Source organism: Nycticebus coucang, chromosome 2 (assembly GCF_027406575.1).
Source record: "Nycticebus coucang isolate mNycCou1 chromosome 2, mNycCou1.pri, whole genome shotgun sequence".
In the NCBI taxonomy this organism is placed as follows: domain Eukaryota; kingdom Metazoa; phylum Chordata; class Mammalia; order Primates; family Lorisidae; genus Nycticebus; species Nycticebus coucang.
This window is the reverse complement of record NC_069781.1, coordinates 4,552,139-4,564,631: the sequence shown is the minus strand read 5'-3', so window position 1 is coordinate 4,564,631 and position 12,493 is coordinate 4,552,139. Positions and strand designations below refer to the sequence as shown.

Below are 12,493 nucleotides of genomic sequence, written 5' to 3'. Positions count from 1 at the left end.
TTATGGGGCGGCGCTTGTGGCTCAGTGAGTAGGGCGCCGGCCCCATATGCCGAGGGTGGCGGGTTCAAACCCAGCCCCGGCCAAACTGCAACAACAACAACAACAAAAAAATAGCCGGGCGTTGTGGCAGGCACCTGTAGTCCCAGCTGCTCGGGAGGCTGAGGCAAGAGAATCGCGTAAGCCCAAGAGTTAGAGGTTGCTGTGAGCCGTGTGACGCCACGGCACTCTACCCGAGGGCGGTACAGTGAGACTCTGTCTCTACAAAAAAAAAAAAAAAGACTTGGTTTATGGTTTAACATATGGTGTATGTATCCTGGAGAATGTTCTGTGTATTCTGCTGTGGCTGGTTTAAGTGTCCAAGTCCTCTACTTCCTTTTGGACCTTGTTTGGTTATTCTATCCATCCTTGGAAGTGAGGTAGGAACGTCTCTGTATAATTCTTCAATTATGTTGATGCTTGCCTTACATATCTGGAGGTTATTAGGCATGTCTGTGTTTACAATTGTATCTTCTTGATAAATCTTTTATCAATATACAGTATGTTACCTTTTTGACTTAAAATCTATTTTGTCTGATAACATAACCATTATTAAAAATACATCATTTTCATGGAATAATTTTTTCCAACATTTTACTTTCGACTTTTCCCTATCTTTGTATTAAAAATGAGTAGGGCTGAGAACAGGGGCTCCCGCCCGTAATCCTAGAACTCTGGGAGGCCAAGGCAGGACGATCACTTGAGCTCAGGAGTTTGAGACCAGCCTAAGCAAAGCAAGACCTCGTTGATACTAAAAGTAAACTAGCTGGGCATCCTGGCAAGTGGCTATAGTCCCAGCTACTCGAGAGGCTGAGGCAGGAGGCTGGCTTGAGCCCAGGAGTTTAAGGTTGCTGTGAGCTATGAAGCCACTGTACTCTAGCCTGGGCAGGAGAGTGAGACTATCTTAAAAAAAAAAACAAAAACACCAAGTATCAGAGGATGTTGCTGTGCCCTGTGAAAGCACCTTCCCAGGGGTTCTCTGAGGGACTTCCTCAGTGCTTTAACCAGTTTGATGACACTGGAAGGGACATGTGCCCTGTGGAAGGGGGACTTGTCTGCTCCCTGAGTGCGCCCAAGGAGGGCGGCTGGCACTTAGTCCCTTCTTCTGCACTAATAAAAGTCCTGATTATCCTGCCAGATTCCTCACTTGAACATGGGATGTGAGAGTCTCTATCTCATTTAAATTATGATAGACAATCAAAGAACCACAATGACCCGGTTGTAGTAGAAACAGAATTTAATATAATATTCAAGTCTAGCATTTGCTATTTACAACAAATAAATATTGCCCCTCCCCAATCAGTAAACATTTTTTTCTTTTTAAATTTTATACAAATATTCAATCGCCCTCCTACCCCAAACCCTCCTTCCCCAATAACCCCCGTCTCGCGTGGTCTTGTGAAGCCCAGGATGCAGCGGGGATGGCACTTGCAGTGGCATGAGAGTCAACATGGAGGGGACTCAGCCGGGGCTGTCCTCACTCACTGGGTGAAGAGCGTGGTCCATGAAGAGGGCTGCTCTCTCCTCTCCTGGGGGAGGGCTGGGCTGAGTGTGGGCACAGCCCCCTCACTCTCAGCTGGCCCTGATGATGGAATCTTTGGTGCAGCCTGAGAAAGGCTAGAGTGGTGGGAGGAGCGGCCGGGACGCGGCAGAGGTCACAGGCCAGTGCCCGAGGGCACGAGGAGAGAACTGCAGTGGTCAGACCTGGTGGGTGAGTGGGTGCTCTGGGGTGCCTGTGGCACAGGTGGCAGTGACCTGCACCTGTAAGGTGTCAGGGAAGTGTACAGAGGCAGTGCCCGGGGCAGGGATCATGGTACCAGGGCACCGTGCCCGTCGGCACCACTCCTTGGCAACAGTCAGCTAGTCCTCTGGTTCCAGAGAGCAGAAGGCACCTAAGGCAGCGAGGGGTCCACGGGAGGCCAGGTCAGCCTGACAGTGGCAGGCGTCAATCCCAGCAGCAGGTGGGGTTCAGGATGAAGGTGGAATCCAGGGGTGCCCTGGGCTGGCGGGTGGGCGGAAGGTGCCCAGCTGGCCTGGGTGGCTCTAGTCTATAAATTCTTAGCTCCCGGCCAGCCAGACCCCGGGGAGATGTCCTCAGAAGATGCCCTTGGCAATCTTGAGTCCTTTCTGCTTCATGCGAGGGAGCGTTGAGCTGGCTCCATGCTTGACCTTTGCCCCTTTGGTGAAGGTCCGCTTCTTCAAGACAAAGTTATAGTTGGCAGCAGAGTTCATGGCGTAGAACACGTTGGCGTTTTCAGGGATCTTCAGCTCTGGTGGGGAAGGGGTAAGGGTGGTCAGTGCTGTCCCAGGGGCCCCGGCCCCACAGGCCACTCCCACCACCTGAGAGTCCCTATGAGGACAGACCTGAGTCCCAGGACCAGCTCAGGACCAAGAACCCCCCTTGGTGACTCCCACCTGAGGACAGGGCTGCTAAGGCCCTGATAAGACTAATGACTCTTGTTTAAAAAGGGCTCTGACTCCAGAGCTCTCCACTTGGTCTGCAGCTGGCAGTGAGTCATCCTACGCTGCCCACACTGCTGTCCAGCTGGAACAGACTTTCTAGAGTCTAGACTGCCTCCCCTCAGTCCAGGGCAGCCTGCACACCTCGTGGGGACTAGGCACCCGGCCAGCAGGTCCTCCTGGTACCTGCTTCCCACCAGCCGCCTCGAGCCTGCTGGGCAGTGGTGCTGGACTGTTGCCGTGCATCGTATGGCCCTCATTCCTTAACTTCTCTAGGCCTTAGTCCTCCTCTACCCTCTCTACCTAACCAAACTGGTGTAGGACACTGCAAGATGACTTAAAATACAACTTCTACGCAGGCAAGAGTCACTGCTAACTGTCTGGGCCAATGGCCGGGAGTGGTGTTCAGTCTGTTGGAAAGAATGCAGAGGGTGGTGCCCGTAGCTCAGTGAGTAGGGTGCTGGCCACATACATCCAGGCTGGTGGGTTTGAACCCAGCCAGGGCTAGCTAAACAACAACCACAACAAAAAAATAGCTGGGCATTGTGGCAGGTGCCTGTGGTCCCAGCTACTTGGGAGGCTAAGGCAAGAGAATCACTTAAGCCCAAGAGTTTGAGGTTGTTGTGAGCTGTGACGCCACAGCACTCTACTGAAGGCAACATAGCGAGACGCTATCTCAAAACAAAAAAAATGCAGAGCGATGACCATATCATAGTTAACTTTTACGGTGCACATTTACCTTGTGCTTCTCTGTTACATGTACAGGACTGAGCCACTGGCTATTTTATCTCCATCTTGGGGATGAGAAAACAGGCACAGAGGACATCTGCTGAGCACGCCCTCCCTCTGGGACGCCTTCCTGTTCCCTGGGTCTAGAATACTGAGCTGGCTCCCTTGCAGGCTCTGCTTTGTTCTCAGCATCACACACTCATGGATTTTCACATTTGGTGCTTTAGTCCATGGTAGTTGCAATTCTTTCCAAAGCACATTTTTGCTGTCTCAGCCAGAAAAATGTACTTTCCCTTCTGCCATCTGGCTACCCTGCCCCAATGATGCCTTCTCTTTTTGCTCCTTACTGATGTTAGCTTATGTGTGTGTGTGTGTGTGTGTGAGAAAGAGAGAGACAGACAGAGAGCGCATCTGTTGCCTAGGCTGGAGTGCAGTGATGCAAAGGTCCAGGGCTTACGCGATCCTGCTGCCTCAGCCTCCCTTGTAGCTAGCTGGGGCTATAGATATGCTCCATCGGCTATGGGTATGTATCATCACACCTGACTAATTTTTTTGTAGAGGGTCTCACTATGGTGCCCAGGTTGGTCTCGAACTCCTGGCTTCAAGTGATTCTCCCACCTGAGCCTGCCAAAGTGCTGAGATGGAAGGCATGAGCTGCTGCACCCAGCCTGATGTTATCTTTGAACTGCTTGTTCATGGAAGGCCATACCCAGGGAGGTCCAGCAGCCACTGAAGCAGTGAGGAGACACCAGGTCCACTCAGGGCTGCTCTGTCACCATGCCCACCTGCCCCTGCGGGTAGGTTTTCTGGGGCCAGGGCTGCAGTGTTGGTGACGCGCCCCTCCCCATCACCTGTCAGGTTCCCCAACTTACTCCGATCATCTGAAATAATTTGCACCAGCTCGTAGTCTTCTGGCTCATCCTCATCCAGGTTGTGTTTGTCCATGGCCTTGCGGATCACGGCTGGAGCCTTATCTTGGCTGGTCACCTGGATTGGGGCCGGGGACAGGCCACGAGTGGTCAAGGACTCTCTGGAGACCCCCCAGCACTGAGCACAGAGCATCACAGCCTCTGGCTGGGTGCTGGGCCCAGGGCCTCTTCATCACCTTCCCACCCTCCCTGAGAGAGGCTTCTACAAAATGAGAAGGTCTCTCCCAGGGGATTCCTCTAAGAGCCTACTGTCCCCTCCCACACCACCTTGGGAAGCCGCTTGGCCCCAGGGGCAGAGTAATAGCCCCAGTGAGCCTAGGGGACAGACAGGGACTGGTCTGTGCCCTGGGGGTAAGAGAGGAGGTGGCCGGGTGCCCCCTGATGGTCAGCACAGGCTGGACCCTAGTTGCTTCAGCCTTGAGGACAAGAGCACACATGGGACTTAGACCTGGGGTCACAGAGGTGACAGGTTAATGACAATGATGCTAGCTTCTGGCAGTGTGAGGCTCAGAGTAGGATCCTATGTGATGGGGCATCTGACCCAGTGAGTATGTGGGAGGGGGCACAACTGGCTCACCTACAGTAGAAGACGTGGAGGATGGGGAGACCCCCACCCAACACCCACCCACACTGTAATCCCCACTGGCTCCATCCCCGGATTCTGTGCAGATACCAGTGCTACTGGTCAACTCCAGGCCTCCAGCCTGCTGCGGACACTACTGTTGGGGCTGGGATTGCTCCAGCAGCCTCCTACCCACCCTCTCTGCATCTCTGACACCAGCTTTGCCCCCTCAGAGAAGCCACCTCTGCTCTACCCTGCAGCGGCTCCTGTCTCCCTCTGTGTGAAGGTCAAGGTCCTCACAGTAGCCACGCAGCCACCCAGCCCAGGCCCCAGACTTGTCCCTGAACGCATCACTTTGCCACTCCTTCACCTCCTGGGCATGGGGACCACTACCCCCTCCCTCCCTGACGGCCAGCCTCCCTGCTGACTGCCATCTCTTTCATCTCTGCATCTGGTTGACATTTGTCCTTCCCACCCACTGTAAGGTCGAGCTCAGCATGGTGAGGACGGCGCGGCGCCCTCCCGCTTACCAGGATGCTCTTGTACATGTTGCCATTGTCCACATCCAGGCTGACACGGATAATGCAGCAGTCGCCCACCTGCTGGTTGTAGAGCGGCAGTGAGGAGCCGTGGCCGCACACCCCGGAGACGGAGCGCTTGTGGGTGCGTGTGGTGGCCACGGGGGTGGTGGAGGCCGAAGAGGACGAGGTGCTGCTGGAGGCAGAGCTGATGCCTGAGGTCTCCGGGGACGACTGGGAGGCTGACTCCCAAAACTGTGGGGGATGGCGAGTCAGCAGAGGCCTGGAGCCAGCTTAGGGGGCTCCTAGAAACTGAGTTCAGGAGGCAGGCGATGCGTGGGGACCTGGCGCTGGGCTGGGGAAGGGTGTTGGGAGGAAGGGTGGGCAGTCACCTTCTTTTCCTGGCCGTCGGGGGACTCCGGGACAAAGCTCATGTTGATCTCCTCCACGTCGGAGCTGGAGGAGCCGGCCGAGTGCACGCTGAGCGCATCGGCAAGGTCTCCGCTGCTGAGGTAGGGGCCGCACCTGAGCTGGTCACAGGACTTGGAGTGGGAGCTGCCACTGGTACTGAGCTCTGTGCTGGGCACCTGGCGGCTGGATGAAGGGCCTGTTTACTGGAGAGGCCTCCCCAAGGACACCCCACCTCTATGCTCTGTGCTCAAGGCACTGCGACTAATACTTGCTTGGTCCCCAGACCCTCTTTGCCCTAAACAAGAGATCACTCAGTATCACCCCATTTCACAGAGGGAGAAACCAAGGCCCCGAGAGGTGAGTGATGCACCCCCCTTACAAGGCTGGTCAGCAGTGGGGTGGGACCCCAGGGCCAGCCTGCTTAACCCCCCAATCCTGTGATCAGCCCTGCAGCTTCTGAGCCTATGGTAGTTGCCCACCCGCCCCAGCCAGGGGCTTACTCGCTCCACCGTTTGACAATGGCCGCGTTCTTCTTGGTCTTAAGGGTGTTGCTGGCTGACTCAGACGGGGGCTCCAGCTCACACGACAGGTTGTAGCTACAGGCAGAGGGCAGCTTTGTCTACCAGGAGCTATGCTCTGCTCCTCCCAGCACCTGCCCAGAAGCTGGTGTCTGGGTGCTCCAGCTGACCTCGCATGGCTGCAAGCTCTCTGGAGCTGCTCCAGGGAGGGCCCATCCCTGCCATCCCAGTCCCTGCCGCGGCCCCACCTCTCAGCCTCGCTGAGCCGCGCCACGGCCCGGAACCAGGTCCGGAAGTGCTCATCAGGTGCGATGCTGTAGTTGTTGCAGGCCGACTGCAGCAGCTTGATCTGGGCAATCACTTCGAACTCCTGGGACCAGAGAGGAGGTCAGATGGTGACAGGGTTAGGACAGGGTACCGGGCAGGGCAGGGGCCAGTCTCAAGATCTGTGCTTAGGCAACACTGGGGTCCCTGCTCCTCTCATTTGGGCCTTCTTGTTCTCAGAGCTGGGTTCCAACAGTTACCCCCACGAAGAGTCTTAGATGGCAACCTCCTAAGCTTGCCTTCCCCTTCTCTCTGTATCCTAAAGGCCCCAAAAACCTAAGAGGGAGGTAGGGAGCTAAGCGTCCTGCCCAGGTAGGTCTGACTCCCACCCCTCCCCATAGCGAGGGCTACAGAGCTGCTTACTTTCCTCCTCTTCTCGAAGTTGATCAGTCTCCCCTGGAAGGCAGATAACCAGCATCCATCAGAAAGCGCCCTGACCTTCCCCCTTTGCCCTTCCCAATGCACTAGGAGTGCTGCAGGGGGTGGGGTGCACGCGCTCCTGGGCACAGGGCGGGACCTGGGCCAGAGGGTCAGGGACCTTGTGGTCAAACCCTCTCTGAGGATGGAGAGACTGAGGCTTCAGACAGGAAGGCACTATTTCCTTTGCTGCCTGAGCACCCTCCTGCCCACGGCCTGGGGCTGTGTCCCACTGGCCAAACCCCCCTGCACTCTGCTCAGGCAGCTCTGGGCATCACCAGCACACAGGGTTCAGTAAGGGCTTCCTCCCCCAGCCCCTCAGGCTCACTCACATACAGATAGTCCTTCATGGCAGTATCCAGCATCACCAGGTCAGTGAGGAACGTGCCCAGATAGGGAACAGTGCCCTGGATGACACCCTGTAGAACAGGGGCGGAAGATACCTAAGTTCCAGCCCCCTCCCTTGGAAGCTTCCTGGCCTCAGACCACAGCCCCCACCCCTCCATCAGAGCAGCCTGGGAACCTGCACCCTTGTCCCTGAGGTCCCATCTGGCCTCCATGGGTCCTGGACTCCCACCAGCTGCTTCCCAGTCTGGCTCTGAGATGAAAGGCCTGCTGCACCTTGAGCCTGCTTGCCAGGGCCCTGCTTGGGGGTTGCAGCTGGTACCCCAGGACATAAGCTAGTCAGGGCAATCCTGTCAGGGGTGGAGGCCTCATAGGGTATGCCAGGCATGGTAGCAGGGAGGGCTATGCCCCTCCCTGGCCTCAGGCACACTCACCGTCTCCTTTGGTCGCTTCTGGGCTCTCTTGGGGTTCATCTCCAGGGTGGCAAACTTGGAGGTCCCCTCCTGCCAGGTTGAGGACAGGGTCAGAGAAGCCCTCTTCTCCTCAGCCCTCACCCCTGCACACCCTGACCTTGGGCCCATCAGTGCCTGCCTCACCAGGGCTCTGTTCCAGGGGCCTCATTAAGGCTGTAGCTCTACCCTCACCCCTGTGCAGCAGAGTTCTGTACAAAGCACAGGCACCTTCCTTTTCTCCCTTGAACTTCATCACTTCTGCCAGGTCAGCACGCAGGGTCATCTGTCCTCCATTGGTCAGATAAGGAAACTGAGGCCCAGAGAGGCCAGTGACTTGTCCAGGGCCCCATGGGGTCCAAAGGGGTTGGAGCTCCTCCCTCCTGGCCAGAGACCCTGCTCCAGCTGCCCCTACCCCTATTGGCCACTGACCAGGGTCTGGTGCTCTGGCCTCTCAATTTGTGCCAGGGCCCTGGCCAGGCTGAGCCGTGGAGGGAGTGACCAGGAGCCTCCGCAGCCCAAGATGGGCCCATGGCCAAGTTGCAGGACTCCTAGCCCCACTCAGCCCCTGAGCTGCACCCCTGCAGAGAGCTGTATTTTTCCACGCAGGAGGGGCAGTGGGTGGTGACCTTTTGCTCTAGCTTTCATGTGGAAGCTTCTGAGGTTGGGTCACCATGAATTCATTAGTCCCTGATATTTCCCTCAAGCTACCTGAGACATCTATAGTGGTGAAAGAGGCACCATGGTGAGGACCCTACACGGTCCTCTGTGCGTGGTCAGCGTCTGCTCTAGGGGCAAGGGAGGCATCAAGTGTCCCCACATCTACCTCCCAGGTCCAGCCCTTCCCCTTGGGTGTGCAGTGTGGACAGAGCAGCGCCGGGAGCCTGGCTTCCCAGGGACAGGTTGTGGGGTGTGGGGAGGGAAGCTGGGTCCCCTTCCACCCATCCCACAGGCTGCCGGGTGCTGACGTCCCAGCAGGAAGGGAACCGGGGTCCCACTGGCCCTCCAGCTCACCTGCCTCTCCTGGAACCCTGGCCACCCAACACTGCCCCCACTGGCCCACGGCCCAAACAGATGAGGAGGGCCTGGAACCTTTCAGAGAAACTCGCAGGGAGACACTCATGCTGCCCACCTTGATGAGTAGCTCTCTGCTCAGCGAGTAGTTGTTGTCATCCGAGAAAATCTCTGACAGTTTCTGAAAAATCCGGAAGCTGTCCCTGCAGGAAGGGCAAAGGAGAAAGATGGGAATGGGGGAGGGGTGTGAGTGCAAAGAACGCAAAGCCCCCAAACGGCCTGGATGATCGGCTGTCAAATGGGCTTTATGGGTGACTGAGGGGCCTTCACGTTGACGCAACAGGGTCCCATTCCCATCCCTACTGAGAGGCTCCTTTCACCAGCATTGACTATAGCTGGGCAAAGAGTTCTGCAGTTATGTCAATACCAGAAAGTCTGTGGTGTGGCTCAAGCCAGTATCTGACACATGAGGCACAACAGGCCCTGGAGGGGTCCCTGCACTGGGGGGTGATGCCGGCAGTGGGAGGCCCCGGGGCTGTCTGGAACCCTGTGCCCACCTGGAAACCTCCTCCCACATCTTCTTCAGCCGGTGGATGGAGTTGCTCTGCAGAGCAGACAGGATGGCGTAGAGTGAGGAGAAGTTCTTGAGGACCCGGCACTCCTGGGCAGGGAAGAGAAGCAGCTGTGGCCTCCCTTGCTACTCTCCTCACTGCAGGTCAGACGGACCCCCTGGAAGCCCCGCCCACCACAGGGGATGCCTGGGACCCACGAGGCTCCAGAGGGTTTTATCTCAACCCAAGGGAAGAATGTGAGGGGGAGGCGGCCTCCAGCTGGTGGGAGACGAGAGTCAAGGCCAGTGCGGCCCTGGGGCCTCCTGGGGGCTTGGACTATAGACACGCCCCAAGGGCAGACACGGGGTCACTGGGTCCCTCCTGCAGCATACCCTGGCCACCTCGATCCAGTGCTCCACCACCCGGGCCCTGTCTGAGGCCTTCATGCTCCGGTCCCCGAGGCAGGTGGTAATGACACAGTTGGCTACATTGTTGAACTGGGTGACAGTGGCACGGATGGTGGGTGCCAGGTGCTCTTTGCCCTTCTTGTCCCTCTGGGACCAGATGGAGCCCAGGCAGTGGTAGGGCACCACCTTCTTGAACAGCTCCTAATGGGGAGGGTAAGTGTCACTGGCCCTGCTACAGTGGGCTGGGCAGTACTCAGGAAGTTGAGCCCTGTGGGGGGGTCTCTGGGTTGTGCCCCCTGTCTATGAAGGGTGCCCAGCACGTGAGTGATCTAGGCTGAAATGCTGGCAGGAATGCGAGGTGACATTCCCCTGCCTATCCTCACCAAGCCCCAACACTGAGAGGTGGCTGACATCTGCATGTAGCAGGCGGCACCTTCTGCCCTGCGCCTCAGGCCTATGTCCCCATCCTGACGCATATTTGCTGCGTTTGCTACAACTAGGACCTCTGTCTGGTGTCTGCCATGGGCTCCAGTACACACCCAAGCCTAGTGAGTGCTGAGGCTGGTGAGGCCTCCTGAGCATGTGGGGCTGACCCTGGGGCCTGGGTGCCTCAGTGAGCACCCACCACCCCTGACGGGACAGGCTGCCAAGTTTCCTGTCTGTTCTCTCTCTGTGAATCTCCACAGTCGTGCTGTGGAGGACAGGAGGTGATCCTATCTGTCCCTCCAGAGAGGAGCTGGGGCTTCGTGGTCACTGGTTTGTAGTGCTGGAGCTGGGATTTGAAGCAGAATTCCAGTTCAAGACCAAGGAATGGCAAGTGTGGGCAGTACGCCAAAGGAAGGCCCGCCCTGCCCTGCCACGCTGAGCTGCTCACCGCGTCCATCAGTGTAAACTGCTCGGCCACCAGGTCAGGAGGGAACACCAAGAGGCGAGGCTTCTCCTCACTCAGCCCATTCTCTGTGACCACAGGTGGAGGCCAGGCAGGCTCTAATGACAGTGCTGGCACTGGATCTGGCTCAAGGGTCTGTGATAGAGCTGGCTCTAGCTCTGGGGCTGGCATGAGAGCTGACACCAAAACTGGCTCTAGCTCGAGAGGGGGTGCCTGAGATTCCTCCAGCTCTGGGGCTGGCTCTGGCTCCGGACTCGGTGCTAGAGCTGGCACTGGAACTGGCTCCAGCTCCAGGGTTGGTTTTAGAGCTGGCACTGAAGCTGGAGCTGGTGACAGAGCTGTCAGAGGAGAAAAGTTCATCAACACAGAGCCTTTCCTAAAGACACAGAGCACACTCCACCTTTAGAAAGCCCACACCACGATACCTTCCCAGCTATGGCCCAAATAGGCCGAGGCCCCTCTGTGATCCTGCCCAGCTAGGGCCCCTGGAGCCTTGTCCCTGTGCGGCCAGCACCGAACCCCTCTCATGTGTTCTTAGGCACCTGCCCTGTCCTCCTCACCCTCAGCCTCTGCCTCAAGAGGCTCTGCATGCTCCAGCTGGGCCAGAAGGAGGTGGGCACGGCGCTCCAGGTCTGAGCCAGGCATGTTGAGCTGTACATAGGCCACCAGCTGCTTCAGACAGGGAAAGTCTGGGGGCTGAAAGAAATCCTCCGAGTACTGGTCCAGCCAGGTGCCCAGGATGGAGGAGATGGCACTGGGGGCAGGTAGGCAGTAGCAGAGTCAGAGGCCTGGCCTCCCCTCCCCCAGACCACCCACAGCTCCCAAGCAGGGTGGACTCCATATAAAGGCCACCCCCCACTCCAGCCCAAGTCCTCTTGGGTGTTTGTAGAGGGGCTGCAAAGAGTCTCCAGCAGAGGGAGCCATCACTCAGTGGTGTGACCACATCTCCCCTTCCCAGAAGGCCACATACTCTTCCAGTCTCCCGGGTCCCTCCCCACTGGAATACAAACTCCACGAGGGACCTGCCTTCCTGCCCCTCATTCACAGCTCCCTGGGGGCACTTCAACCTGCAGCCCTCTTCTGTAAGCTGGGCGTAGGTCATCTTTCCAAAGGGTGGAATGTGGCCTGCCCCCGAGACTCACGGAGTCCCTTAGAGCACTGCTGGACAGGTGCGCCTGGAGCCGGGGCACGTGGCCCAGCCCAGGAGTGATGGGACCATGGTGCCTGCAGTCTAAGCCTTCCCTCTCTCCCTAGGGCACAGGGACCCTGCCCCCATCTCACTGTTTTCTTTCCTCCTGTCGGTGAAGCCCCAGACAACCCTTTAGCAGGAACTACAAGACTTGTGGGAATCAGGGTTCTCTGCTCAGCCCGGCCCCAGATGTCCTAACATGGAGACAGGAACCTCCCTCCTGACCAGAGGCCTACTCACTTTTTAAGTTGGTCCTGGGGTCCGCCGTCCTCATGGGAGTAAGGGAGGATGCATCCGTATCTAGAGGGGGCCGTGAGGGCATCACGTCTACCGTACCTGCTCACGATGCCTAGTGTTACTGTCTGACTCTCCAAGGAGAGTGGTAGCCCAGGAAGGCTGCTGTGTTTGCTTTTCTCAACAAATTGCGCTAAGGGCGTAGGAAAGTGCCGCACACAGTAGGTGCTTCATATGTGTTTGTGGAATGAATGAGCCCCACCACCTCCTTCCCAGATGTCATGGCTCCCAGGCCCTCTAGACAGCCGTGCTCTGCCTGGGCCACACGCAGCGAGGCTAAACTGCAGGCAGACAGTGTCTTCATGGGGGAGGGGAAGCCACATGAACTCCCAGCCCCAGGCAGCCTTCTTCCCAGGACCAGGTGCAGGAAAGCACTTTCCGGGGCTCACCCACCCAGCCCTTATAGCAGCACTGGCAGGCCCTCTCCTAACATGGACAGAGGGTCAGGGAG

At 57.4% G+C, this 12,493-nt stretch overlaps 1 protein-coding gene across 7 annotated transcripts in view; it reads right to left on the bottom strand.

Moving 5' to 3' along the window:
* Positions 1-1,258: 1,258 nt before the first annotated feature.
* RALGDS (ral guanine nucleotide dissociation stimulator) overlaps positions 1,259-12,493 on the bottom strand; it is a 44,598-nt gene continuing 33,363 nt past the window's right edge. For 3 of the 7 annotated variants that reach the window (XM_053558900.1, XM_053558934.1, XM_053558890.1), the window contains exons 4-18: positions 11,989-12,084; positions 11,120-11,313; positions 10,545-10,897; positions 9,656-9,871; positions 9,270-9,373; positions 8,831-8,915; positions 7,684-7,752; positions 7,237-7,323; positions 6,851-6,883; positions 6,412-6,533; positions 6,146-6,241; positions 5,627-5,828; positions 5,247-5,489; positions 4,098-4,212; positions 1,259-2,306 (exon numbers count right to left, since the gene is read on the bottom strand). In XM_053558900.1, coding sequence (XP_053414875.1) covers positions 2,131-2,306; positions 4,098-4,212; positions 5,247-5,489; positions 5,627-5,828; positions 6,146-6,241; positions 6,412-6,533; positions 6,851-6,883; positions 7,237-7,323; positions 7,684-7,752; positions 8,831-8,915; positions 9,270-9,373; positions 9,656-9,871; positions 10,545-10,897; positions 11,120-11,313; positions 11,989-12,084 — 2,191 coding nt within the window. In that variant the 3' untranslated portion in view covers positions 1,259-2,130. The remainder of the gene's footprint in view (positions 2,307-4,097; positions 4,213-5,246; positions 5,490-5,626; positions 5,829-6,145; positions 6,242-6,411; positions 6,534-6,850; positions 6,884-7,236; positions 7,324-7,683; positions 7,753-8,830; positions 8,916-9,269; positions 9,374-9,655; positions 9,872-10,544; positions 10,898-11,119; positions 11,314-11,988; positions 12,085-12,493) is intronic. The other 4 variants (XM_053558924.1, XM_053558897.1, XM_053558908.1 and 1 more) reach the window with 3 other exon arrangements.